The sequence below is a fragment of the Pseudophryne corroboree genome, chromosome 6, assembly GCF_028390025.1.
Source record: "Pseudophryne corroboree isolate aPseCor3 chromosome 6, aPseCor3.hap2, whole genome shotgun sequence".
Lineage (NCBI taxonomy): Eukaryota > Metazoa > Chordata > Amphibia > Anura > Myobatrachidae > Pseudophryne > Pseudophryne corroboree.
In genome coordinates this window covers 843078440-843102531 of record NC_086449.1, presented here as the reverse complement: position 1 = coordinate 843102531, position 24092 = coordinate 843078440, and the positions used below count along the sequence as shown (strand labels likewise).

Sequence of the window (24092 nt, the reverse complement as noted above, 5' to 3'; positions counted from 1 at the left end):
CTCTGAGACAGCGCCTCACTATAGTATTATTACATATATATCAGCACAGTCTATGTACAAGGATACAGCGGCCGTACTATAGCGCCACCTCTGAGACAGCGCATCACTATAGTATTATTACATATATCAGTCTATGTACAAGGATACAGCGGCCGTACTATAGCTCCACCTCTGAGACAGCGCCTCACTATAGTATTATTACATATATCAGTCTATGTACAAGGATACAGCGGCCGTACTATAGCGCCACCTCTGAGACAGTGCCTCACTATAGTATTATTACATATATCAGTCTATGTACAAGGATACAGCGGCCGTACTATAGCGCCACCTCTGAGACAGTGCCTCACTATAGTATTATTACATATATCAGCACAGTCTATGTACAAGGATACAGCGGCCGTACTATAGCGCCACCTCTGAGACAGCGCCTCACTATAGTATTATTACATATATCAGCACAGTCTATGTACAAGGATACAGCGGCCGTACTATAGCGCCACCTCTGAGACAGCACCTCACTATAGTATTATTACATATATCAGTCTATGTACAAGGATACAGCGGCCGTACTATAGCGCCACCTCTGAGACAGCGCCTCACTATAGTATTATTACATATATATCAGCACAGTCTATGTACAAGGATACAGCGGCTGTACTATAGCGCCACCTCTGAGACAGCGCCTCACTATAGTATTATTACATATATCAGCACAGTCTATGTACAAGGATACAGCGGCCGTACTATAGCGCCACCTCTGAGACAGCGCCTCACTATAGTATTATTACATATATCAGCACAGTCTATGTACAAGGATACAGCGGCCGTACTATAGCGCCACCTCTGAGACAGCGCATCACTATAGTATTATTACATATATCAGCACAGTCTATGTACAAGGATACAGCGGCCGTACTATAGCGCCACCTCTGAGACAGCGCATCACTATAGTATTATTACATATATCAGCACAGTCTATGTACAAGGATACAGCGGCCGTACTATAGCGCCACCTCTGAGACAGCGCATCACTATAGTATTATTACATATATCAGCACAGTCTATGTACAAGGATACAGTGGCCGTACTATAGCGCCACCTCTGAGACAGCGCCTCACTATAGTATTATTACATATATCAGCACAGTCTATGTACAAGGATACAGCGGCCGTACTATAGCGCCACCTCTGAGACAGCGCCTCACTATAGTATTATTACATATATCAGCACAGTCTATGTACAAGGATACAGCGGCCGTACTATAGCGCCACCTCTGAGACAGCGCATCACTATAGTATTATTACATATATCAGCACAGTCTATGTACAAGGATACAGCGGCCGTACTATAGCGCCACCTCTGAGACAGCGCCTCACTATAGTATTATTACATATATCAGCACAGTCTATGTACAAGGATACAGCAGCCGTACTATAGCGCCACCTCTGAGACAGCGCCTCACTATAGTATTATTACATATATCAGCACAGTCTATGTACAAGGATACAGCGGCCGTACTATAGCGCCACCTCTGAGACAGCGCCTCACTATAGTATTATTACATATATCAGCACAGTCTATGTACAAGGATACAGCGGCCGTACTATAGCGCCACCTCTGAGACAGCGCCTCACTATAGTATTATTACATATATCAGCACAGTCTATGTACAAGGATACAGCGGCCGTACTATAGCGCCACCTCTGAGACAGCGCATCACTATAGTATTATTACATATATCAGCACAGTCTATGTACAAGGATACAGTGGCCGTACTATAGCGCCACCTCTGAGACAGCGCCTCACTATAGTATTATTACATATATCAGCACAGTCTATGTACAAGGATACAGCGGCCGTACTATAGCGCCACCTCTGAGACAGCGCCTCACTATAGTATTATTACATATATCAGCACAGTCTATGTACAAGGATACAGCGGCCGTACTATAGCGCCACCTCTGAGACAGCGCCTCACTATAGTATTATTACATATATAAGTGACTGGATTATTCTTCTATAGGGAATAGAAACCTCTGGAAACATTCTCATACTCTCTGTGTAATTAGAGCTTTTCAGTGCAGTTTGTGCAGCTGATGAAACAAAGCAGACGGTAATTAATAAGTAATTAATAAGTCAGGTGTGATGGGACAGGGGGGTCGTAGAACGTTCATACTGTATCTGCTGAAAGCATTTCCCAACAAGCCAGAGATAGGGGAATGTAATTGCCCCGCCCGGCTCATCTGCGCTGCCGTGTAATGACATAATACCCCCTTGTATGTGACACACACCATCCGCCGCTGAGCTGCCCGACAGCGGATACGGCTGACTAGCGACCCGGCGGATTGCCAGATTGCTGGCACACACTAGACAATTTAATGAACGACGGAAGGAAATCTCTTTGTCCGTTATTACACCGCAAGACGCCGCATACGGTATCGTCTGAATGGCCATGGAGCACAGCCAACCAGACAATGTCACATGTGACCCACGGGAGCGATATGTGCGATTTGTTGTTCCCGATATTGCTGTAGTGTGTACCCACCCTTACACATGGTCAAAAGGTCGACATGGACACCAAAAAGCTCTACCGTCATAACACAGACATTACAATATGTGGTCTACATATAGACAGGTCATAACGTCGATAGGTGTATCATTATGCCGGCTGGTGTAGGCACCCACAGCGTGTGTCGGCAATCATCATACACTGACGGAACACAGATATTTGTATGCTAACGTGTAAACATCAATGTTTCATCATCTGATGTACGACGATTGGCAACAACACTGTATGCATACACCAGCCGGCATAACGACACGCCTATCAACATTACGACCGACCTATGTTTAGACTATGTTTTGTAATGTCTGTATTATGACTGTTCACCTTTTGTCCATGTCGACATTTATTTATTTTTTTATCTGTATTTTTTTTTAAACAAAACAGCAATACAAAGAAAGGTCATGTCGGCATTTTAACTGTCTACAATATGACCCTGTCCGCTTTATGTCCATGTCAAGCTTTTCACGATCGACCTTTTTGGTGTAGATATTTTACATCACTAGATCCCATTCACAGATATACATAATATACAGTAACACCAGACTACCTGATATCAGGAGACTTATTCCCTAATCGCCCGGGATAATTGGATAAATGCCCGTTCATCCTGGAATACCTGAAATAAACAGAGTTTTATCAGGATACAGGAAATCAACGTTACGCATGGGAGAAAAACATTTGTGGCCTCAAAGAAAACCCGAAATGCTGTGCAAACCCCCCAGCGCACACGATCGGTGCAATCCCCCCCCCCCCCTCCGCGCACACAATCGGTGCAATCCTCCCCTGCGCACAAGATCGGAGCGGGCCCCCACTGAGCACGGGATCGGTGCGGGCCTCCCTGTGCACAGGATCGGTGCGGGCCTCCCTGTGCACAGGATCGGTGCGGGCCTCCCTGTGCACAGGATCGGTGCGGGCCTCCCTGTGCACAGGATCGGTGCGGGCCTCCCTGTGCACAGGATCGGTGCGGGCCTCCCTGTGCACAGGATCGGTGCGGGCCTCCCTGTGCACAGGATCGGTGCGGGCCTCCCTGTGCACAGGATCGGTGCGGGCCTCCCTGTGCACAGGATCGGTGCGGGCCTCCCTGTGCACAGGATCGGTGCGGGCCTCCCTGTGCACAGGATCGGTGCGGGCCTCCCTGTGCACAGGATCGGTGCTATGCCCCCCCCCCCCCCATGATCAGGATCTGTTATCCACAGAGTATATATAATCCTATTACTCTCAAAGACACTGTAAAAGGATATGAATTGGAAAATGTCCACAATTTATTTATGTCCATTCGAGTGCTCACTCTTGAATATAATTGTCAGGGTATTGTGTGTGTTTACTGTATGTGTATTTTATACAAAAACATTTTTTCAACATGTAATAAATACATTTAATATTTAGTTGGGCTTGCACAGATTCTCAATATATTATATATATATATATATATATATATATATATATATATATATATATATATATATATATATATATTATCTGCGATTTAAATAGAAGTTATGGTATAGTGGAGCGCAGTTCCTATAGGTTTATTTTATTTTTTTCCAAATATATTTTATTGAGGTATAAGTATAAACCAAAATGAGCAGTACAGGTGATAGGTACAGAGCCTAATGTACAGGACTAAGGGTGTGTACACACGGTGAGATAAATCTGTGAGATTTTGACTATATAGTCAAAATCTTATGAAAAGTTAGTGCATATCTCATGGTGCTAGGCAGCTTGCGATACAGATTCGATCCCGATGCGCGCTCCCGTGGGGTCGGTATCGTAAGGCTAGATAGTACACTAGATAGTCAAGATTCACAGTCTATCTAGTATAAAGTATAGTCAAAATTGGCACTTAGTCATATCTGGCTAAACTGTATTTATATATCCAGGTGTCCTTCAACATGGAGGACACGCATCCAAAAAAATAAATTAAAAAAATAAATAAAAATATATAACAAAAAGTAAACTTAACTAAAGTATTGTCCGCCAAGGCCAGGGGGGGCCTCAACCCATCCATGGAGAGAATAGCAGGGCAGGGAAAGAAGAAAAGGATAGGAGTACTGGAGGTCAAAGAGAGATTGGAAGAGGAGTGGAGTGAGGTGGGGGGGGGGGGGGGAGGAGAAAGAAGAAGGAAGAGTTGTCTCAGAGAGCAGAGGGAGGATTTTCACCATACTGAGTTATGGGAGAGAGATTGAGAAAGGAGTGGAGTGAGGGGGGGGGGGGGGGGGGGGGGAGAGTAAGAAAGAAGAAGAAAGAGTTGTCTCAGAGAGCAGATGGGAGGACTTCCACCATACTGAGTTATGGAAGAGAGATTGGAAGAGGAGTGGAGTGAGGTGGGGGGGAGAGTAAGAAAGAAGAAGAAAGTTGTCTCAGAGAGCAGAGGGAGGACTTCCACCATATTTAGTTATGGCAGAGAAATAAGGGGTTTATGGTCTAAAAGTTGGTGACAGTACCAAGTGGTGTAGTGGAAGCTTTGTTGGATGGCTCTTGTAGTGGATGTGGGCAGTGTATGAATGTATTTTCCCCAGCAGAGAAATAATGCAGGGGTAAGAGTCTCTTTATCGAGAGATGTCTCCAACCAGTCCATGGTAAAGAGAAAGAGCAGTCTGGAGGTGGCCATGGGTAGGGAGGGGGGAGTAGCGTGTATCCACTGTTGGAGTATAGCTTTCCTCCCCACGGCTGATAAAAGAGTCACCAATTTCTTGTCGGTAGAGGGGATGGTTGGCTGGTCGGAAAGGTGACCAAAAAGCGCCCCCAAGAGGCTGTGCATCGAAAATTAATACTTAAGGAGGAGGAGCTGTATGCTTGCAGTTCGCCTCAAAACGTTTGTATATGGGGGCAGTGCCAAAAGCAGTGCATAATGTCGGCTACCGGTGCGGAGCATTTGATGCATGCTGCAGACTCCGAGAGGCCCATCAAGTGACCCCGCTTTGGAGAAATGTAGGCCCTATGTAGGATTTTATATGACATTTCCTGATAGACACTTGCTGGAATAAGCCGCAAAGATGTGTTAAAGCAGTCTAACACTGCTTCCGGGGATAAAGAAGGGATTTGGGATGACCATTTTGTGAGTTGTAGAAGATCAGAAGAGGTTATAATGTCCGTGCGTATTCGAACATATATAGTTGATATGGAGTATGTACCGGAATGGAGGAGTGTATCAAGGGGGTTAAGGAAATCCCTAACATCAAACCGCACCAGAATTGAACGTATATAATGAGAGGCCTGAAAATAATAAAATTCATGGTTGGGGTTAATGTTGTATTTGTCTATAACTTCAGTGAAGGTAAGTGGTTCATGTGAGGAGTTAAGGAGAGGCCCGTCCGTTGTGAAAGTCTAAATTCCCTAGAAAAGGGAGAAACGTCGAGTGGAGACAATGTATATCTAGTGATTTCCTAGACCTTTTCCATGCTAAGATAGTGGAGGTTAAAAGGGTATTGTCAAGGTGATGCGCCTTCAAAGTTGCATTACTGGCACGTAAGATGTAACTAAGGGACAGGGGGGCGCATAGTTGAGAGTCCAGCATCGAGTCCGTGAATATATTTGTGGCGCTGAGCCAATCCATGGCTATGCGGAGAAGGCAGGCCCTATTATATTGCTCTATATCAGGTAGATACTAGATTTAACCCTCCATTCTGCACCGATTGGGACAACTTGAGGAAGCTTATCCGAGGCCGTTTATTGGCCCAAATAAACTTAGATATATGTGCGTTAAGGAAGGAAAGGTCAGACTTTGTGAGTAATACAGGGACCATCTGTAGTACATAAAGCAATTTGGGAAAGCTAGCCATTTTGACGAGGTTACATCGTCCTAGGAGGTTGAGAGGGAAATTTTGCCAGAGGCCTAGCTCAGTTTGAATTTTAGTAAGAATAGGTTGGATATTGTAGGAGTAAAAATGGGAAGGGTCTACGGGTAGTTGAATTCCTAGATAAGCGAGATGGGTGGGGGCCCATCGGAACGGAAAGGGAGGGTCCCAGCCTACAGTGGCTTGTCGAAATATAGCTAGGGCCTCTGATTTGTCAAAATTAATCGAGAAGCCAGCAAAAGCAGAGAAGCAGGTTATAGCTGCCTGTAGTGCCGGGATTGATTGTTTGGGATTCTAAGTAAGAAGAAGGATATCATCCGCAAACGCTATGATTTTCAATTCTTGAGTACCACTCAAGATGCCTCTGAAACTAGTTAAATTAATAATGTGGCGTATAAAGGGTTCTAAGGCCAGATTAAAAAGGAGGGGAGAGAGGGGGCATCCCTGTCTAGTTCCTCTTTTGAGGATGAAGAGAGTGGAAGAGATATTGTTGACCATCACTTGCGCCGTAGGGGCAGTATAAAGGGAGTTGACAAGACCACAAAACCTCTACCCGAAATGTTGATGACGTAGGACCCGATCGAGGTTAGGCCAGGTGATCCTGTCAAAGGCCTTTTCCGCGTCTAGGTTAATCAGAATGTTGTCTACTAAGTTATGGGAGCGAGTAATAGCAGCAAGAGCCGCCCTAATGCCTTTCAGAGATTGCCTGTTTCTGAGGAAGCCCAACTGAGCTGGTGATATGATGCGGGACAGACAGGATTGTAGGCGAGTGGCCATGAGTTTGGTTAAGATTTTAAAATCCTGATTCAAGAGGGATATTGGTCTATAGGAAGGGAGGGGTCTTTACCAGGTTTTGCTATGACAATGATTTTAGCCTCATTAAACCTAATAGGGGTTAGTTTGGAAGAAAGAATGTGATTGTAAAGGGAGGTGAGAGTAGGGGCCAATTCATCACGCATCATTTTGTAAAATTCCACGCTATAGCCATCGGGACCAGGGCTTTTATTATTAGGCAGGCTTTTAATAGTGTTTACGACCTCCTCAGTGGTAATTGGGCTGTCTAGCAGGTCTCTTTCTTCCTGAGAGAGAGTCGGGAGATCAGCGGATTCTAGAAAAGAATGGTTAGCAGCGGGGTCGTCAGGGCCCTTAGTGTACAAAGAGCGGTAAAAGCGCATAAATTCGGTGCAGATAGAGTCGGGGTCTGAAACTAATTTTCCGGAGATGTCAATGGTGTTAATCCAAGTGCGGGATTTAGGGCCCTTGATCAAATTGGCTAATAGCCTGCCCGACTTATTGCCCCATCTGTGAAACTTATTCCTTTGATAGTCATAGGAGAGTTGAGCCTGTTCAGTAAGGAAAGTGTCATATATGAGCTTTGCTGAGAGATATGCCTCTTTACAGGCTGGGGTATCAAGTTGTTTGTATCTCCGATACGAGGAGGTGAGTGACGCACTCAGAGCCTGCAGCTGCGAAGAGAATTTCTTCTTTTTTGCGTGAGTATAGGACATCACATGTCCTCGAAGGACCGCCTTAGCAGCACCCCAAAATACAGGAGAGTCCAGCGTATGGTCACTATTGTCTAGAGTGTAATTAAGCCAGGATTGTTTGAGGTGAAGAAGAAAGTCAGCAGAGTGGTGGAGATATGCTGGAAAATGCCAGCATGGGGGGCTACGAGGAGATAGGGTCATACGAATATCTATAGATATAGGGTCTTGATCGGAGATGATTATGTCTGCAATAGACGTATGTGTGACCTTTGGGAAGAGAGATGTGGAAGTGAAGATGTAATAAATACGGTAGTGGGAGGAGTGGGGATGAGAGTAAAATGAAAAGTCTTTCTGGGTTGGGTGGAAGATGTGCCAAGGGTCAAGTAAGTCAAGTTGTGTGCAAAAAGTAGACAATAGTTGAGAGGTGGAAGGGGGGACAGAGGCACTTACCCGAGATCTGTCCATGGATGGGTCGAATACCAAGTTGAAATCGCCACCCACAACCAAATTTTGGCCGGCCCACTGTAGGAGAATCGACAGGAGAGCTGCAAAGAAAGAGTCAGGGGAGACATTGGGAGCATATACGTTAAGAAGAGTATACATGGTTCCATCGATTAATGCGTCAAGTAAAATGAATCTACCTTCGGAGTCAATGTGGGTTCTACTGATCGAGTGCTGTAAGCTAGCATGGAAAATGATGGCCACTCCCCGGGATTTGGTATGATATGGGGCCGATATGCATTCCCCTATCCAGGGAGCCCGTAAGGAGTTCCACGGATCATCTAGCCAGTGTGTTTCTTGAAGAAATACTATTTGAGGAGCCATACGTTTTAAATGAGAGACTACTTTCTTTCTCTTAACGGGGTGATTAAGCCACTTAACATTCCAGGAAATTATGCATAATGGGGTATTATGGGAAACTCCAGTACTGTGAGAGGGTGGGGAGGCCACAGAAGCCATATCAACCCACACCTACGGTCGAGAACAATATGTTAAATATGTGTAGGGTAAAATGGGGCCAAACCCCGTCCCAGCGAGCGGGGGGAGGACAACCTAGGAGGGGCCTAAGTCCCCGGGTCGGGCAAAAAACATAAACATATTAACATGAACAAGACAAAAGGTGTGGGTGCAGGGAGTTGGCGCTGGAAAGGGGTGGGGGTTAAGCTGATGATTCAGCTGGGGTGTTTATGGTGTTTTTTTGAGGTAATGAAGAAAGATACTTATCTAGGTGTTCTCAATGGATTTCTGATTTCTGAGAGAAGGATGGTTATTTTCTCCAGGAATGATGTAGTCATACGGCGTGGTATTATGAAAAACACAAAATAGCAAATTTGGGGTTTTGGGGAATCTCAATGGGGATAGTAAACACTTTTTTTTAAACACAAGTGGGGAGGAATCTCGGTTAGGTAGATCGTACCTCACTTACAAAAGTGAGTGAGGTTGGAAGCATATAAGGGTTTCTTTAGAAAATGATGCTAGGATTCTCAGCGTACCTAACTTACAAGAAAAAGAGTGGGTACTATAAACACATCAGGGTATCTTTGTAAGCTGTGCTGCGTACCGGTACTCACTGGAAGGGACGTATTCAGTCTGCACATCAAGGTTTCTTTTATCCAATCAGCATGCTTATTCACCCTTAAGTACAGTGACCAACTGTGACGCTGAAGAAGGTTGATTCGATCTAGAACGCCCCGTCACTCCAATTCATCCCAGAAGTTCTCAATGTGGTCAAGATCTGGACTTTGAGCTGGCCAGTCCATCCTGGTTACATAATTTTCTTTATACCAGTCCAGCATCGATGCTGGACTGGTATAAAGAAAATCATGTAACCAGGATGGACTGGCCAGCTCAAAGTCCAGATCTTGACCACATTGAGAACTTCTGGGATGAATTGGAGTGACGGGGCGTTCTAGATCGAATCAACCTTCTTCAGCGTCACAGTTGGTCACTGTACTTAAGGGTGAATAAGCATGCTGATTGGATAAAAGAAACCTTGATGTGCAGACTGAATACGTCCCTTCCAGTGAGTACCGGTACGCAGCACAGCTTACAAAGATACCCTGATGTGTTTATACCCACTCTTTTTCTTGTAAGTTAGGTACGCTGAGAATCCTAGCATCATTTTCTAAAGAAACCCTTATATGCTTCCAATCTCACTCACTTTTGTAAGTGAGGTACGATCTACCTAACCGAGATTCCTCCCCACTTGTGTTTAAAAAAAGTGTTTACTATCCCCATTGAGATTCCCCAAAACCCAAAATTTGCTATTTTGTGTTTTTCATAATACCACGCCGTATGACTACATCATTCCTGGAGAAAATAACCATCCTTCTCTCAGAAATCAGAAATCCATTGAGAACACCTAGATAAGTATCTTTCTTCATTACCTCAAAAAAACACCATAAACACCCCAGCTGAATCATCAGCTTAACCCCCACCCCTTTCCAGCTCCAACTCCCTGCACCCACACCTTTTGTCTAGTTCTACCCCTTTGGATTATTCTTGGGATTAATCCAGTGGTGCAAGAGAGAGGCAGCAGGTACAGTCATCCGTCAGGAGCGCCTCCTTCATTCTACCAAATCTTTGTCCAAATATTAACATGAACAGTAAGAACTGTAAACAAGTAAGGAGTGAGCAAGAAGCAGTCATGCTTCACATATATTGCACTTCACAGGCGAAACCCGCGAGAAAGGATCAAAATATTGATAAGCAGTAAGTCAGTAGGTAATAGTCAAAGTCAAGTATCGGGTAGAGAGAAGTGTAGTTTCGCCTCACCCGGGTCATCGAAGAACAGTGGTTTGCTGTTTTCAAAAATCCAGAGGCGAGCTGGGTAAAGGAGAGAGAACTTGACCTTGGTTTCGAAGAGGTGTTTACAAACAGAAGCAAACTCTCTGCGCTTGGTAGCAACAAGTGCTGAGAAATCTTGAAAGATGAGGAGTCGTTCTCCGTTGTAGGATAAGGAGGCCATTTTACGATAGTGGTCGACAAGTCTCATCTTGTCGGCATAGTTCAAGATTCTCATTATGACGGGACGGGGTTGTCCAGCTGGGTTCCTCCGCTCTGGTCTGAGCCGGTGAGCTCTCTCAATTATGAGTGGGACTCCTTTAAGATTCATAGCTAATTGCTCTGGGATGCCAGATGAGAGGAGGTTCATAAGCTCATGACCCTTGACCGATTCCGGGATGCCGATGACCCTCAGATTATTACGCAGGCTACGATTATCAAGATCATCGATCTTCTCTGAAAGGTTAGCAATCTCCAATTGGTTAGCTTGTATGGTTCTCTGGGCTGAGGACAAGTCATCCTCCAGCGTAGAAATTCGCTGTTCCGCTTCGTCCAAACGTGTAGAGTGTTGGTTGAGTTGGGTTAGCGTGGATTCGATGGCATCTTTGATGCCCGCTAGTTTTTCATCGAGCAGAGGGCCCAGAACAGCCACCAGGTCGTTATGCTTCATTTTCGGCTGTTTAATAGGCGGTCTGGATCTACGTGTATGTTGGGATGCGGAGCGTGAAGTTGAGCGGTCGGAGTCGGAGGGGTTACCACCAGGGGTTACGTCACAAGAAGGCAGTGAAGCCCCCGCAGAGGTCATTGACGTAGGAATCGGGAACTTTTCCATGCAGTCATTAAACAGTAACCGCTGCGGAGGTGCGCAGAGAGTAAGAAATGCCAGAGGTGTATCGGGTCTCACACGCGAAGCGCCAGGCTAGTGCGGTGTCACATCACCACGGAGTCAAAGCAAGCATCCAGGTCCGGGGTGAGCCCACTCAGAGGGTGGGACGGTATGATCAGGGTCCGCTCATATATCTTGAGAAGAGCCTAGTGAATGGTGGGCAGTATGCAAGGAAGAGGGCAGCGAGCTGAGGCAGGCATATATATATACGGTGCTCCTGTCTTGAAGAGAAGGGGGGGGGGGGGGGGGAGTACCTCACCACACCACTAGTACCGGAGAATATCAGCAGTGCGGCTCCCGTCTCCCACCGGTCCCGTGTCCCAATGCAGTGTTAAGGTGGTGAGGTGCTATGGCCAACAGCATATGTAGTGTGCTGAGGGCGCGAGCTGCAGCCTTTTTCCCCGCGGGTATCGGAGGGGAGGGGGTGCAGCGGGGTGTGTGAATGGAAGATCTCGGTGGTGGGCTAGTGGAAAATGGCATCTGGGAGCCGCACAGGGGAGGACACCTTACCAGTAATGCTGCTGGCTATGCAGTGTTGGTGTCCTCTCCTCTGTGTTTCGCTCCAATCCACTCAGCCGCAGCATGAGGGATGAAGGTGCCGCCGGGTCCCGTCACTGCAACGAGGAGGCCGCCCGTGGCAGCGCCAGCCGCGGGCCGGGGCCTCTTGCAGGAGCTGTAGCCGCGGGCCAGAGGGAGACGATCCCCGCAGGTAGCAGGTCCGGGGGCCGCTAGGAGATGAGAAGTAAGGCAGTGCGCTGTGAAAACTGCGCGGCCGGAGGTCCGGCACGTGGGAAGTAAAATCGAGGCCCCGGCTTTGAGGCCTAATGTAGGCCGCAGTCCGCGGGAGCTTTTCTGGCGCTCCCCGACTCCGCGGCTTCAGGCTTGGGACAGTAGAAGAGGCAGGGGGGAATATAGAAGGGAGGGTAGGGATAAGTTGACAGTTTTGGGTGGGTTAGGAAGGAGAAAAAGTGGTAATAGAGCAGGAGCTGCAACTGCTCTCTTCAGATGTTAAGCCACGCCCCCTATTTCTATTTTTTAATAGACCACACAGAAGTTGTATGGCGGACAGCTGCTGAACTCACCCAGTTGTCTATACTAACCTTTATATCAGTACCAAAATAGGACGGAAACACCCCTTTATTTTGTGTGTTACCAGGCACGAGAGGACTTGCTATACAGCTGGCACCCGGCATGCCCGCCACCATCCAAAGCTCTGCCTGGGTCCACGCCCTCCACCATCCGAAGCTCTCCCTGGACCCATGTCCTTCACCATTCGAAGCTCTCCCTGAGTCCATGCCCTCCACCATTCGAAGCTCTCCCTGTGTCCATGCCCTCCACCATCCGAAGCTCTTCCTGGGTTCACATCCTCCATCATCCAAAGTTCTCCCCGAGTCCATGCCCTCCACCATCCGAAGCTCTCTCTGGTTCCACGTCCTCCACCATCCACAGCTCTCCCTGGTTCCACATATTTCACCATCCGAAGCTCTCCCTGGGTCCACATCCTCCATCATCCAAAGCTTTCCCTGGGTCCACGCCCTCCACCATCCGAAGCTCTCCCTGAGTCCACGTCCTCCACCATCCAAAGCTCTCCCTGGTTCCACATCTTCCACCATCCGAAGCTCTCCCTGGGTCCACGCCCTCCACCACCATCGCAGAGTGCAGGTTGGGCGCCATAAGTGGAAGTGCAGAGTGTGGTACGGGTCTATGCTGGCTGCATGGTCATCTACCTGGGTTGTAGTGGGACTCTCACAGCGGGATCAGCTCACGTCTGACCCCTTCTCCTGCAGTACAACACTACACAGCCTATTCTGTTAATGATGAGGGCAGGGGGCAATGTGAGGAGGTAGTGTGAAAGGGTTATAAGGGGGCAAGTACTATTTCACACAGGCCACTTGGTGTTGGATGCATTTTGTCCTTCAATAAATGAAATGATCATTTAAAAGCTGTATATTGCTCAGGTTTTCTGTTTTATATTCAATTCTATTTGAAGATCTGAAACAATGAAGTGTGACAAATCCATAAATGCTACCAGGAAAAGGCAAACGTTTTTCTCCCCCTGTGTACGGTACAAGTCCACTTCTTCTAGTTATATAGCGGGACATTAATAGGAGCATGGCCGGATTAACAATGGGGCAGATGGAGCTCCAGGCCTGCACATAAAAATAGGCCCATCACCATAACTATATTTACAGAGACATTGGGGCTGATCGTGTAGGGGGTGTACATGGCCACATGGCACTGACCACACCCACACAGCACTGGCCACTCCTCCTCCACTTCAAGTTCTTACAATAGGCCCTTTAACATGTTCAGCTCCAGGCCTATGTGGCCTTTGATCCAGCTCTGATATGAATGTGTGAAGCCACAGGACACTGACAGAGACTTCTAGAACCCCTATAGAGCTGTCACACACAGCATTACAATGGCATTATAGACGGTGTAATAATGATGGGGCAGAAGCGATATAGCAAGAGCGGGGTATTAAAGGTGTGAGATTGGGTCTAACTCATAGCAACCAGCTGGAAAGGAGTATTTAGCCAGCCACCGAGAAATCGGGGGTCACCCCTGGGGCGACATGGCCAATGGTACCAGATAATGCACAACTGTCAATGTCTTGCCCGATGATGATTATGATGATGATGGTTTTGCCATGTGGCAGCACAAGTGCAATAGCTCCAATCGGATGTGGTATGGCCAAGCGCACCCTCCGATGCAGGGAAAAGCCCTACGAGTGATAAAGGGGTGTTCGCTCTTCAGATTCTGCATCTTGTCCCAGTGTGACCGGCGCGCTGATGTTACTTTAAAGGCACAAGTCCCCGTCCACACCTCTGCTTCCCTCTTTTCCTTTTTAGTGTGTGAGGTCACGGAGGCCGCCTGTAGTATAAGGGCTCACTGAGGCCGCCTGTAGTACACGGGGCTCACTGAGGCCGCCTGTAGTATAAGGGCTCACTGAGGCCGCCTGTAGTATAAGGGCTCACTGAGGCCGCCTGTAGTATAAGGGCTCACTGAGGCCGCCTGTAGTATAAGGGCTCACTGAGGCCGCCTGTAGTATAAGGGCTCACTGAGGCCGCCTGTAGTATAAGGGCTCACTGATGCCGCCTGTAGTATACGGAGTCACTGAGGCCGCCTGTAGTATACAGGGCTCACTGAAGCCGCCTGTAGTATACAGGGCTCACTGAAGCCGCCTGTAGTATACAGGGCTCACTGAGGCCGCCTGTAGTATACGGGCTCACTGAGGCCGCCTGTAGTATACGGGTCACTGAGGCTGCCTGTAGTATACAGGGTCACTGAGGCTGCCTGTAGTATACGGGGCTCACCGAGGCCGCCTTTAGTACACGGGGCTCACCGAGGCCGCCTGTAGTACACGGGGCTCACCGAGGCCGCCTGTAGTACACGGGGCTCACCGAGGCCGCCTGTAGTACACGGGGCTCACCGAGGCCGCCTGTAGTACACGGGGCTCACCGAGGCCGCCTGTAGTAAGCGGAGTCACTGAGGCCGCCTGTAGTATACGGAGTCACTGAGGCCGCCTATAGTATACAGGGCTCACTGAGGCCGCCTGTAGTATAAGGGCTCATTGAGGCCGCCTGTAGTATAAGGGCTCACTGAGGCCGCCTGTAGTATAAGGGCTCACTGATGCCGCCTGTAGTATACGGAGTCACTGAGGCCGCCTGTAGTATACAGGGCTCACTGAGGCCGCCTGTAGTATACAGGGCTCACTGAGGCCGCCTGTAGTATACAGGGCTCACTGAAGCCGCCTGTAGTATACAGGGCTCACCGAGGCAGCCTGTAGTACACGGGGCTCACTGAGGCCGCCTGTAGTAAGCGGAGTCACTGAGGCCGCCTGTAGTATACGGAGTCACTGAGGCCGCCTATAGTATACAGGGCTCACTGAGGCCGCCTGTAGTATAAGGGCTCACTGAGGCCACCTGTAGTATAAGGGCTCACTGAGGCCGCCTGTAGTATAAGGGCTCACTGAGGCCGCCTGTAGTATAAGGGCTCACTGAGGCCGCCTGTAATATAAGGGCTCACTGAGGCCGCCTGTAGTATAAGGGCTCACTGAGGCCGCCTGTAATATAAGGGCTCACTGAGGCCGCCTGTAGTATAAGGGCTCACTGAGGCCGCCTGTAATATAAGGGCTCACTGAGGCCGCCTGTAGTATACAGGGCTCACAGAGGCCGCCTGTAGTAAGCGGGGTCACTGAGGCCGCCTGTAGTATACGGAGTCACTGAGGCCGCCTGTAGTAAGCGGGGTCTCTGAGGCCGCCTGTAGTACACGGGGTCACGGAGGCCGCCTGTAGTACACGGGGTCACGGAGGCCGCCTGTAGTATACGGGGTCACGGAGGCCGCCTGTAGTATACGGGGTCACGGAGGCCGCCTGTAGTATACGGGGTCACGGAGGCCGCCTGTAGTATACGGGGTCACGGAGGCCGCCTGTAGTATACGGGGTCACGGAGGCCGCCTGTAGTATACGGGGTCACGGAGGCCGCCTGTAGTATACGGGGTCACGGAGGCCGCCTGTAGTATACGGGGTCACCGAGGCCACCTGTAGCATACGGGGTCACCGAGGCCACCTGTAGCATACGGGGTCACGGAGGCCACCTGTAGCATACGGGGTCACTGAGGCCGCCTGTAGTACACGGGGTCACTGAGGCCGCCTGTAGTATACGGGGTCACTGAGGCCGCCTGTAGTATACGGAGTCACGGAGGCCGCCTGTAGTATACGGGCTCACTGAGGCCGCCTGTAGTAAGCGGAGTCACTGAGGCCGCCTGTAGTATACGGGGTCACTGAGGCCGCCTGTAGTATACGGGGTCACTGAGGCCGCCTGTAGTATACGGGGTCACGGAGGCCGCCTGTAGTACACGGGGTCACTGAGGCCGCCTGTAGTATACGGGGTCACTGAGGCCGCCTGTAGTACACGGGGTCACTGAGGCCGCCTGTAGTATACGGGGTCACGGAGGCCGCCTGTAGTACACGGGGTCACTGAGGCCGCCTGTAGTATACGGGGTCACTGAGGCCGCCTGTAGTACACGGGGTCACTGAGGCCGCCTGTAGTATACGGGGTCACGGAGGCCGCCTGTAGTACACGGGGTCACTGAGGCCGCCTGTAGTATACGGGGTCACTGAGGCCGCCTGTAGTATACGGGGTCACTGAGGCCGCCTGTAGTACACGGAGTCACTGAGGCCGCCTGTAGTATACGGGGTCACTGAGGCCGCCTGTAGTATACGGGGTCACGGAGGCCGCCTGTAGTACACGGGGTCACTGAGGCCGCCTGTAGTATACGGAGTCACTGAGGCCGCCTGTAGTATACGGAGTCACTGAGTAGTAATGAAATGACTGTGAAGATTTGATTGCAGATGAAAGGACTACGCCTATACTGGCAGCGTGCCTCATCCCTACAGGCTCGCCTGTGACCACTACGGATCTTCTCTTTATGTGCTGTGCGTGGATGGGTCCGAGCACTGAAGCTGACACACCAGCACCTACAAGAAGGGAATGTGATCAGCGAGCCGGGATGGCAGAGTAGTGTGCGGCTCCAGACTGCAGCGCTAAGGAGAAGTAACAAGACTGTGGCCTGATTCAGTAAGGATGGCAGATGCAATCCTTCTGTTCACATGCTGGGGGCGCCAATCGCAGGGCAAGACCACCCAGCATGCTGACCGCCCCCCTCCCCCGCTTCAACAAGGCGAAATTGCGATCGCATCACAATTTCTGCTTGTTAGAAATTAAGGATGCCTCCTGTCGGCGCATCTTAGCTGCGTCTGCATGAGGCCCGTCGTCATGTTTTTGATCGCGGCGGCTGCGTGTGAAGTCACGCAGCCGCAGTGATCACGTCCTGCCACGCCCCGTTTGCGCTGCACCCCCCCCCCCATTTGCCGGCCTCCGCCCCCGCAACGCTGTGTCTCCACCGTCCAAAAGATATATGTATGTATTGGACGGTGTACTATATATTCATAGTGGACTGTATATACAATAAACAACGCTCACTATATCTATTAGAACTACATCCCACTGGTGCAATCAGTGTTATTACTGCCTGATGGATAAAACAATAACGACTAAGGCGTTTTGCATCTAAATTAGAAGCAGCAATAATTGATCTATCTGCCTTGATCTAAAATGTAGTATAGAATTTTGAACTATTATTGTAACACTATTATGACCTGCACTCTCCAACATACCCCCTACACTACACACATGTAAGACTCTCATATGTCATTAGAATGTTAATGTCCCACTAAGAGGTCTCATCAGAGTGTATAGGAATATTGTTTCCATAAAAATATTATACATTATTGTACAGTGAGATTAACACTAGTGGACATAATGTGGACAAATTAAACAATTATTGATTACTGGCTGAATGTATGATAAATATATAATTTCTGGACAGTAGAATAAAACACGCTGACACACATTTTTAATCTTTATTCACATTCATCAACTTTCATTGCACTCTTATATGTTTTGTCTATGTTAATGATTTTTTAACCTCTATATGTTTCGCCTCAACTTGAAGTCTAAATAAAGACACCCTACACTATTTTTATGATAATAATAATAAAAGTTACATTTTATGGAGAAGTGATAACCAGACCACCTCTCTCTGTGTGCACCGATAGTACAGCCCTTTTTTCTTCTCTTGTTGGATTTACTCTAGCTGTAGTTGGTGGCACCCCCACAATAAATGGTAATTACCAATAATATACAGGGGTCTCTTACGGAACTTTTGTTCCTAATGTTTATCTAGCTAATTGTGTGTGTGCAGACACATCCCCAGCTCTTATGATTAGAAAGCATCTCAACCAGTGGCGTAACTCCCGGAGGCAGTGGAGACTTTTGCCGCCGGGCGTTAGCCATCAGGGGGGCACACAGGAGCAGGCACCGGACACTGGAGGTTAAAGTGGCAATAAGTGGCAATCCTCCTGGACCTTAATACACTATTACTATGGAAGCCCATGGAGTGCCGCCTCTGTTATTTCCATAATGGATTGTATACATAAATGTATACACTCACCAGGAGGACACACCTGCGTTTATTAATTTATACAGAGTGCCAGACGACTGGTTGTGTGTGTGTGTGTGTGTGTGTGTGTGTGTGTGTGTGTGTGTGTGTGTGTGTGTGTGTGTCCAGTGTACAATATAATTTTCTTGGCCTGTCAGTCCAAGATAAATCAATACTTTCGAAAGTTTTTTTTTTTTCTTTTAATTAGATTGAGGGATATAGCATATCGCAGCCACAAATGCGGTCTGTAGTGTATGGGGGTAACCAATGCTGTCTATGGTAAATGGGGGTCACTGATGCTGCCAGTAGTATATGGGGGTCACTGTTGCTGTGGGGGGGGGGGGGGGGGGGGTGCACCACTGTCAATAGCGCCTCCGGGCGCATGATATGAACTTACGTCTCTGATCTCAGCATTAATTTATGGCTGCAGACATTCTATAATTAACAGCAGTCAACAAGACGTGTTTATTGACCGGAGAGGCTGACATACTATAAGTCAGAAATTCTCAAACGCAGTCCTCAAGGTAGCTCAACGACCCTGGTTTTAAGAATATCCATGCTTGGCCACAGGTGACTTAATTAGTACCTCAGCCAATTTGATTTTATCATCTGTGCTGAGCTATTGATATACTTAAAACCTGGACCATTGGAGTACTGTGAGGACCTCTGCTATAAGCTACAAACATTGTGGATTTACTACGTGCAGCTACTCCATTCCAGCAGGGGCGTTTTAATAGAGGAGGAGGCCCGTGTTCAGCCTCCTCCGTCGGGCCCCCTCCTCTCTGCCCGGAGCGGCGTAGAGTCTGAGCACTAGAGGGCTCAGACTCTACTGCGCATACGCAGATCTCCGGGAAAATGGTGCGGCGTCCATTTTTCCTGAGATTTCTCTACTGCACATGCGCAGAACGCCGTGAAAATGGCCGTTGGGCCATTCTTACTGTGTTCTAGCGGCGCTACGGATGCCGGCGCTGGACTTCGGAGGGGTAAGTATTTTACAAATGGGTGCAGTGTGTGCGGTGGGGGCCCGTGTGCCCTGCACACACTGCACCCATTATAGAAACGCCAGTGCTCAGACTGACTTACTGCTGTGCCGCACATCGCTTGACACCTGTGTATTTGTTTTATATATTTTTTTTTACTTGCGCTTATATCTCTGATACAAACTAATTGCACCACAGATTCCTTATTATGTGTGGTGTGCTCCCAGCTGGAACGCAAGTTCCTAAAATGTGTCCATGGGAGTGAGATTTATGAGAAAACAGACTGTTCTAACCTGGTCTCTGAGCTATTCTTATGCCAAATGCTAAGTTAATCAATTCAAAAGTTTGGCCGTGATTGAGCAATAAACATATGCTTCATTTTAATATATTAGGAGGGATTATACATCATCAATGCAACCCTGGTCACTGCTTCCCATGCTCGAGTTCAAGACTACGCCCGTGCTGCACCCCTTCAGTGGAACGCGCTCCCCCGCTCCATTAGACTCTCTCCGACCTTGCAAAGCTTCAAACGGGCACTAAAAACCCATCTATCCATCATCAAAGCTTACCCTCCCGATGCATAACCTAGTCCTAAGGCCACGCCTCCACCTCCCTGCCCTGAGGCCGCTCCTCCATCCCCCTGCCCTGAGGCCGCTCCTCCATCCCCTTGCCCTGAGACCGCTCCTCCGCCCCCCTGCCCTGAGACCGCTCCTCCGCCCCCCTGCCCTGAGGCCGCTCCTCCATCCCCCTGCCCTGAGGCCGCTCCTCCATCCCCCTGCCCTGAGGCCGCTCCTCCATCCCCCTGCCCTGAGGCCGCTCCTCCATCCCCCTGCCCTGAGGCCGCTGCTCCATCCCCCTGCCCTGAGGCCGCTGCTCCATCCCCCTGCCCTGAGGCCGCTCCTCCATCCCCCTGCCTCATGCCTTGACCATCTCTGCTTTCCTTACATACTGCCATCAGGCTTCCTCCCGCTTGCCTGCACCTCATGTCATCTATCTGTTTCCTCCCGCTTGCCTGCACCTCATGTCATCTATCTGTTGCCCCTTCCCACTAGATTGTTAGCTCTTCAGAGCAGGGCCCTCTGTCCTCTTGTTATCTAAGCCCTCTTCTCCACACACATCACTCACAGCTCTCTCCTACTCAGCGACCATCGTTACCACTTTCTCTCCTGCTGGTAAAGGCTCCTCTCTATCTATGGCCGCCAGCTCCTAGTAGTACGATGATCACTCCCTCGTTACTTACATCTAAGCTGTATTATGTATGAGAATTGTGGTGCTCTGTTACCTGTACTCGATCTCTGTTATTTATTTACTGTAATGTAAGTTGTCTCCCTGTACTGTCCTTTGTACGGCGCTGCCAAACACTTGTGCCGCCTTATAAATAAAATGTAATAATAATAATAATAATAATAATAAATAGGTCACTAGAATGCTCTCTGTATTGTGTCGATGTCACTAGAATAGTTCTGCAGTGGCAGATGGCGCTCGCAGGTAGTGGTTTGTCATATAGCCCATTGGCTATATACTGTACACCACACCTACTATGGGCCAACCAAGCCAGAACCATTGCAGTGCGTTAGTAGAAGTATCTCGTTTCTGTTTGCCCCAAGACTAAAATTTACCAGCTATCCCCTGGTGGCAAAACTGGAACAATTCAATGCCACCCTTCCAATGGCCATCTAGTGGTACCCAGCACTATGAAGCAAATAGGGTAGTGGGCACAGCATTGTGGGGGCTTTGTACTTCCAGGTCCTGGGCACATTGTACCAAACCCAACCCCCTGTTAGAGCCCCCGCCTTACATCTACTGTACTGAAACAACGCGCTAATGAAATAATGTGATTTACCCTCTTTATTGCACTTCTCTTGGTGTATCCAGGAGAGAGCACATTAGCTGCGCCGCATCTCCTTCCAACGCGCTACACACAGAACACAAATGTACTCAATGGGACGGACATCATGTATGGGGCACTCACGCCAACTACAATCACAGGATCCCTGGAGAAATGTCCATACAGTCCACACATGAGAGATAGGAATCCTCTTCCCCCAGACTTACTCCTTCTGAAAGGCCTGTCAGGATTTCACCAACATTCTCATCTCGTTTTCTTCCAAGTCACTTCGGAAATCTGGGTCTGCTGCTGGTCTGCTGAAGAGAAGAGGGATAATAATGACACCGTGGAACCATAACCACCACGCCTGCCCTCCAACGAAGCTACAATGGGCAATGCAAAGCCCATGCACAATCCAGGCTGTAATGGGGCTACCCTCAGGGGATCAGTATACAGACAGCGGAATCCCGGGCGCCAGAATGACGGCAATGGGGCGCGCACATCGATGCAGGTTCTATTCACAGGTTCTAGTCATGGACACCCACAGAGGGAGAATCACCTAACATCTCCGGTATTCTGGCGGCGAGATTGTACCCCTGTCGGCATTATGGCGTCGGTATTGCGACTGCCGGGATCCCAACGGGCAGTATTTTAAACGCATACCGTTCAGAGACTGCATGTTGATGGATTGCATGGTTTGCGGACTTGTAGATAAATAAGAGCTGTCTGGCCGCAGAGCTGCATACAACCAGTGGCGGTTTTAGAGGTGGGCTAGCAGGGTGGCGCGGTCTGAGACTGCGTCCGCAGTCACCCTGCCAGCGCCATCTGCTCCCGCCAACACTCTCTCTGGCTGGAGAGGGGAGATCCCGCCTATCACAGGGTCTTGCGGTGCACGTGACCCACAACCAGGACGAGCTACACGCTGTAGTCTCATCAGCCACAAGGACCGCTGGCACCGGGAACCCACTGAAGCAAAGGAGGAGGTGAAGTGGGTGCTAACTTATCCAGCAGGACGAACATTGCGGCAACCCAAATTTCACTGCAGGACAGCAAATGGAGGACACATAGGAAGATGGGTAAGTGATCTGCACCAACAGGACGCTGACAGGGTGAGACTCTTCCATACCATTTATTCTGAGTATGGGACATTTATATTTGAGACATTAATGTAGTCTGTGTAAGGGGCTCTGCTCTACTGTGGTGTAATGTGTATAAGAGGCTCTGCTCTACTGTGGTGTAATGTGTATAAGAGGCTCTGCTCTACCTGGCATAATGTATATAAGAGGTTCTGCTCTACTGTGGTGTAATGTGTATAAGAGGCTCTGCTCCACTGTGGTGTATTGTCTATAAGAGGCTCTGCTCTACTGCAGTGTAATGTGTATAAGAGGCTCTGCTCTACTGTGGTGTAATGTGTATAAGAGGCTCTGCTGTGGTGTGGTGTAATGTGTATAAGAGGCTCTGTTCTACTGCAGTGTAATGTGTATAAGAGGCTCTGCTCTACTGTGGTGTAATGTGTATAAGAGGTTCTGCTCTACTGCGGTGTAATGTTTATGAGAGGCTCTGCTCTGCTGTGGTGTAATGTATATAAGAGGCTCTGTTCTACTGTGCTGTAATGTGTATAAGAGGCTCTAACATTGCATAATGTGTTTAAGGGATACCACTGTGTGGTGTAATGTGTATAAGAGGTTCTGCTCTACTGCGGTGTAATGTTTATGAGAGGCTCTGCTCTGCTGTGGTGTAATGTGTATAAGAGGTTCTGCTCTGCTGTGGTGTAATGTGTATAAGAGGTTCTGCTCTACTGCGGTGTATTGTGTATAAGAGGCTCTGCTCTACTGCGGTGTAATGTTTATGAGAGGCTCTGCTGTGGTGTAATGTATATAAGAGGCTCTGTTCTACTGTGCTGTAATGTGTATAAGAGGCTCTAACATTGCATAATGTGTTTAAGGGATACCACTGTGTGGTGTAATGTGTATAAGAGGTTCTGCTCTACTGCGGTGTAATGTTTATGAGAGGCTCTGCTCTGCTGTGGTGTAATGTGTATAAGAGGTTCTGCTCTGCTGTGGTGTAATGTGTATAAGAGGTTCTGCTCTACTGCGGTGTAATGTGTATAAGAGGCTCTGTTCTACTGTGGTGTAATATGTATAAGAGGCTCTAACATTGCATAATGTGTTTAAGGGATACCACTGTGTGGTGTAATGTGAATTGTTACTATTCTGTGGCCATGATCCTTCCCCATGAAGCCACACCCTATTTTTTGCACACAGTCCCCGCTTTGAATTGGTGGTGGTGGGGGGAGAGGGGGAGGGGTGCCAAAGGAAGCTAGAACCGTCCCTGATGGCAGTATATTGGAATGTGTTATTTAATAAAGGCTATTGTACGTGAATAACAACAAACTCTCAAACTAAGTGCATGAATATGGTTTACAGAGGATTTGTGTCCATATCCATTTTCTTGCAGTGTTCTATAAATGTGTGTGTATATAACATTAATATACACGCATATAGTACTGTGCAAAAGTTTTAAGCAGGAGTGGAAAAAATGCTGCAAAAGTAAGAAAGCAGCATAGCAGCAAAATGAGCGTTTCTACATACATTATATTATATATATATATATATATATATATATATATATATATACACACACACACATGAAAGCCCTTACTCACTCACTGACTCATTTCCTCACTCACTGACTCCCTAACTCTCTTACTTCCGGATATGTTAGGAAGATGAAATGTAACACATGTATTCTTCAGA

At 48.3% G+C, this 24092-nt stretch overlaps 1 protein-coding gene across 21 annotated transcripts in view; it reads right to left on the bottom strand.

Annotated features, from left to right (window-relative positions):
- EPS8 (EGFR pathway substrate 8, signaling adaptor) overlaps window positions 1-24092 on the bottom strand; it is a 611221-nt gene that overhangs the window by 363697 nt on the left and 223432 nt on the right. For 7 of the 21 annotated variants that reach the window (XM_063929440.1, XM_063929438.1, XM_063929443.1 and 4 more), the window contains exons 2-4: window positions 21564-21650; window positions 8304-8398; window positions 3117-3185 (exon numbers count right to left, since the gene is read on the bottom strand). In XM_063929440.1, coding sequence (XP_063785510.1) covers window positions 3117-3175 — 59 coding nt within the window. In that variant the 5' untranslated portion in view covers window positions 3176-3185; window positions 8304-8398; window positions 21564-21650. Of the gene's footprint in view, window positions 1-3116; window positions 3186-8303; window positions 8399-21480; window positions 21654-24092 lie in introns of those variants that run through there. The other 14 variants (XM_063929431.1, XM_063929432.1, XM_063929448.1 and 11 more) reach the window with 4 other exon arrangements.